Below are 4,897 nucleotides of genomic sequence, written 5' to 3' on the forward strand. Positions count from 1 at the left end.
GGTCAATAAATTAAGTACCGGTGAAATACTGGGGTCAATATAATCAACTAGTTTTCTCTCCCAAAATTTCAGGCCTTGTGCCTTCAATAGAAAGCATTATCATCATCATCGTCATCATCATCATCATCATCATCATCATCATTATTATTATTATTATTATTATTATTATTATCATTATTATTAATATTATCATCATTAAGGCCATGAGCTGGCAGAATTGTTAGCATGCTGGGCAAAATGCTTAGCAGTATTTCATCTGCAGCTACGTTCTGAGTTCAAATTCCACTGAGGTCAACTTTGCCTTCCATCCTTTTGGGGGTCAATGAAATAAGTACCAGTTACACACTGGGGTCGATGTTATCAACTAGCCCCCTTCAACCAAAATTTTCATGCCCTTGTGCCTAGAGTAAAAATAAAACACCCATGTTTCCAGAGATGAAATATTCAAAGCCCAAAGAGTTCTTCTCAACACATAGCTATGATGCTTCCCCACTACTTCTGCTTGTATTATGCTCCCCCACTATTTCTGAACTTATCAGCAGCCACTAAGGGATGTGCTCAACTGGTTACAGTCAAGCAACTGACAAGCAAATCTGTGGTATTAAGCAGAATATTTGCTGTAGCCCATCTTTTACACTTAGACAAAACATGTCCATGATAACACTTCAAATCAGTTAAGATCAGAAGCTATGAGAGCTATTATTATTATTGTTGTTGTTGTTGTTATCATTATTATTATTAGTGTCGTTGTTGTTATGATTACCATTGTTATTCTTATTGAAGAAATGAGAAAAAACTATTTGAAAAATACAAGAAAGCTGTTCGTTCATTGCCCAGTAAACAAGACAGACAAGAGATAGAAACATTGAAGTCTCAGGTGCGTACATTTACCCCCTCTCTCCCCCATGTATATATATGCATATAGATGTATGTATGTGTGTGTATGTGTGTATATATATATACACACACACATATATATATGTATATATATATATATATATATATATATATATATATATATATATATGGATTCTGGTATTCATAAAATAAATCTCATTAACGTACCATTTCATATAGAATACGAAAGAAGAGAAAATGATGAGGAATGTATAAAGTTATAAATGACAGCGAAATCGGCCGCACCGGTCGTCAAGAGCTGTGGCACAAGGGTCATACATGGTCGATCGTTTCACCTGGCTAGGTTCAGAGTTCCCTCGATCAGGGCTACCCAGAGTGGGTACCAGGCCAATTTAGAGCCAGTGGTGTTCTTCAGCCCAAGAGTCAGGTTGCTTGGGAACGCAGCCCAAAGCGGGTGGTAAGCTCCATCCAAGGCTAAATACGGGGACGAGTTCGATAGCCGACAAGTACCGCGAGGGAAGGTTGAAAAGAACTTTGGAGAGAGAGTTCAAGAGACCGTGAAACCACCCTGGGGTAAACGGGTAGGACCGCTCACCACAATCGTGAGGGGAGTCAATCTACTGCTTCCTACCGAGGTGCCGGTGGCAGCTGCTTGTTCCGCGGGTGGTTGTCTGTCGCCTTGTCGGCAGCATGCCAGCATGGAAGATGGATGTTAAATGACGATGGTGACGAGAAGGCATCAGGTTTGTACTGACAGCAGTCAAAAATTACATGCTTTCTTATCTGTTAATCATCATCATCATCATCGTCGTTTAACGTCCGCTTTCCATGCTAGCATGGGTTGGACGATTTGACTGAGGACTGGTGAAACCAGATGGCTACATCAGGCTCCAATCTGATTTGGCATGGCTTCTACGGCTGGATGCCCTTCCTAACGCCAACCACTCCGAGAGTGTAGTGGGTGCTTTTACGTGCCACCGGCACGAAGGCCAGTCAGGCGGTACTGGCAACGGCTACGCTCAAAATGGTGTATTTTATTTGCCACCTGCACAAGAGCCAGTCCAGGGGCACTGGCAACGATCTCGCTCGAAAGTCCTTACACATGCCGTGGGCACAAGTGCCAGAAAGGTAATGCTGGGCACAGGTGCCATCACGATTTCGCTTTAATAATAATAATAACAATAATAAAAATAATAATTATACCGTCCAGCATAAATAAAAGTCAACTTCATTATATTTGTGAAAACTTATTCTGACATTAAATGTTAATGTTTGCTTATATTCATTCTCCTTTATACTTTTTTCTTTCAAATTCCCAACTACCATCATTGCCACCACCACCACCACCACCACAATTACCATTGCCACAACAACAACAATCCTTACTGCTGCAATAACTACCACTACCTCCACTACAACAACCATCACCATCACAATAACTACCACCACTACTATTACAAACACCACATTGATATAACCGCCAACACTACTACTCCTATTACAATATCATACTACCACCACCACATTTCATGCAACACTGCCACCACTACTACCATCATCTCACTACAACTATACTATGCCACGATCCTCTCCAACATGCATCACTAAAATAACAACAACAACAACACCCTCTACATCACTGCCCCTACCACCTACAACACCACTGCCGCACTACACTGTCCGACTGTCACCACAACACAGCTCAAAGATCTGCAGGAAGAGATGAAACGGAAGGAGTCCCGATGGAACGCCAACAACAACCGTCTACGGCAGAGAATCCAGGAATTGGAAGACGAGACTCACCAGTTGAAAGATGAGATCCATTTCATGGAGAAGAAGAGGTTGGAATGGATGAAGGAGAAAGAAGCCATGAACCAAGTGTGTACACCATACTCTTCATTATTATTATTATTGTTCAGTAGTTTTATTTTTATAACGTGCTTTCACTTCACTACCGAGCGCAGCTCTGTGCGCCTTGGGTATGTGCTGTGGTTTGCTGTGGTGGTCTTATGGTTACTGTATTGAAAGTGTTTTGCTTAGGATGTGTGCAGTGCCCAGTAGTGCAATTTTCTGTATGTTATATATATTTGTAAGTCCTGGTGTTTTTGTTATGTATTTGTCTGAATATTTTTTTATTATACCTAAGGCACCTACTATGATAGGAATTGTTTCTGTTTTTAGATTCTACATTCGAGTTACCTCTATTTCCAGGTCTTTGTATTTTGAAAGTTTTTCCATTTCTTTTAGGGAAATGTTGTCATCTGCTAGTATTGATACATCAATTAGAAAGCATTTTTTTTCTTCATGATCTTTGACAAATATATCTGGTCTATTTGTATTACTATTATTATTATTATTTTAAAAGGATTGGCGTAATTTCTCACAAAAGTAAATAGAGAATACGAAGAGCATGATGCCATTGTAATAGGTATTTCAAACGAATAAAATGTCCATTGCAATTGCACTGCACTCTTGGTATTGTCTATAATAATAATAATAATTATTATTATTATTATTATTATTATTATTATTGAAGGTGCCATCAAAGTGACACTGGGGTACAAATATACAAAACCCAATATACCAATCAATATTAATCCGTGTGATAAGGGTACACCAGGCACATGCATCACAACCATATGTATGTGACTTGGTGATTTCATATCAAGATAAACAGCGCATGACCTCGCAGGTGGGGCCCAGTTAGAATTTTCTTCAGGTTGAGTAACCCATCCCACTCAAAAGGTCCCTGAATAAGGGATGTTTAAGGATGTTGAATGAAACACCTATGTTTCCAGAGGTGAGTTATTCAAACTCCAAAGAATTCCTCTCAGTATATGGCTAAGATGTTCCCCCACTACTTCTGCTCGTGATCAGAGATGTACATATCATCAACCTCTCAGGGACATGCTCGACTGGTTAAGGCCAAGCAACTAACAAAACAATGTACATGATAACAACTCCAATCAGTTAAGATCAGAAGCCATGAGAGCCACTGCCTGGTACTGCATCAGAGCATTATTATTATTATTATTAAGGCGGCGAGCTGGCAGAATCGTTAGCACACCGGGGGAAATGCTTAATAGTATTTCATCTGCCACTATATTCTGAGTTCAAATGCCACTGAAGTTGACTTTGCTTTTCATCCTTTCAGGGTTGATAAACTGAATACCAGTTGAGTACTGAGGTCGATGTGATTGACTGTCTCCCTCCCCAAAAAATCCAGGCCTCATGCCTACAGTAGAAAGAATTATTATTATTTTTATTTTTATTATTATTAAGGTGGTGATCTGGAAGAATAGTTAGCATGTGTGTGTGTGTGTGCATATATTTGTGTGTGTGTTTGTCCTCCACCCTACCATTGCTTGACAAATGATGTTGGTGTGTTTACGTCCTCATAACTTAGCAATTCAGCAACAGAGACTAATAGAATAAGAATTACGCTTACAAAGAATAAGTCCGTGGGGTTGGTTTCTTTGACTAAAACACGTTTCAAGGTGGTGCTCCAGCATGGCCACAGTCAAATGACTGAAACAAGTAAAAGAATAAAACAATGTGTGGTGTCTAGTTATGACACTCTATCATGTATGTATGAGTAATTCAGAGCTCCTTGCCACAGCCCAAAGGTGACATACAACAGTTGTAATTGTCTTTAATTTTATCTTTTATTTTTCAGAGCCAAAATAATGCAAGTTATAAGAAATGAGAGTTGATGGTTTCTATGTTTACCCTGTCATCATCATCGTCGTCCAACGTCCGCCCTCCATGCTAGCATGGGTTGGACGATTTGACTGAGGACTGGTGAAACCGGATGGCTACACCAGGCTCCAATCTGATTTGGCAGAGTTTCTACAGCTGGATGCCCTTCCTAACGCCGACCACTCAGAGAGTGTAGAGGGTGCTTTTACGTGCCACCGGCACGAAGGCCAGTCAGGTGGTACTGGCAACGGCCGCGCTCAGAATGGTGTATTTTATGTGCCACTTGCACAAGAGCCAGTCCAGGGGCACTGGGAACGACCTCGCTCGAAAGTCCTTACAC

General features: G+C 40.5%; 1 protein-coding gene across 1 annotated transcript in view; it reads left to right on the top strand.

Annotated features, from left to right (window-relative positions):
• The window catches only part of LOC106878594 (centromere protein J), a 23,261-nt gene that overhangs the window by 5,011 nt on the left and 13,353 nt on the right, over positions 1–4,897 (top strand). The window contains exons 4-5 of the mRNA XM_014927850.2: positions 781–877; positions 2,560–2,736. Coding sequence (XP_014783336.1) covers positions 781–877; positions 2,560–2,736 — 274 coding nt within the window. The remainder of the gene's footprint in view (positions 1–780; positions 878–2,559; positions 2,737–4,897) is intronic.

Source organism: Octopus bimaculoides, chromosome 30 (genome assembly GCF_001194135.2).
Source record: "Octopus bimaculoides isolate UCB-OBI-ISO-001 chromosome 30, ASM119413v2, whole genome shotgun sequence".
NCBI lineage: Eukaryota > Metazoa > Mollusca > Cephalopoda > Octopoda > Octopodidae > Octopus > Octopus bimaculoides.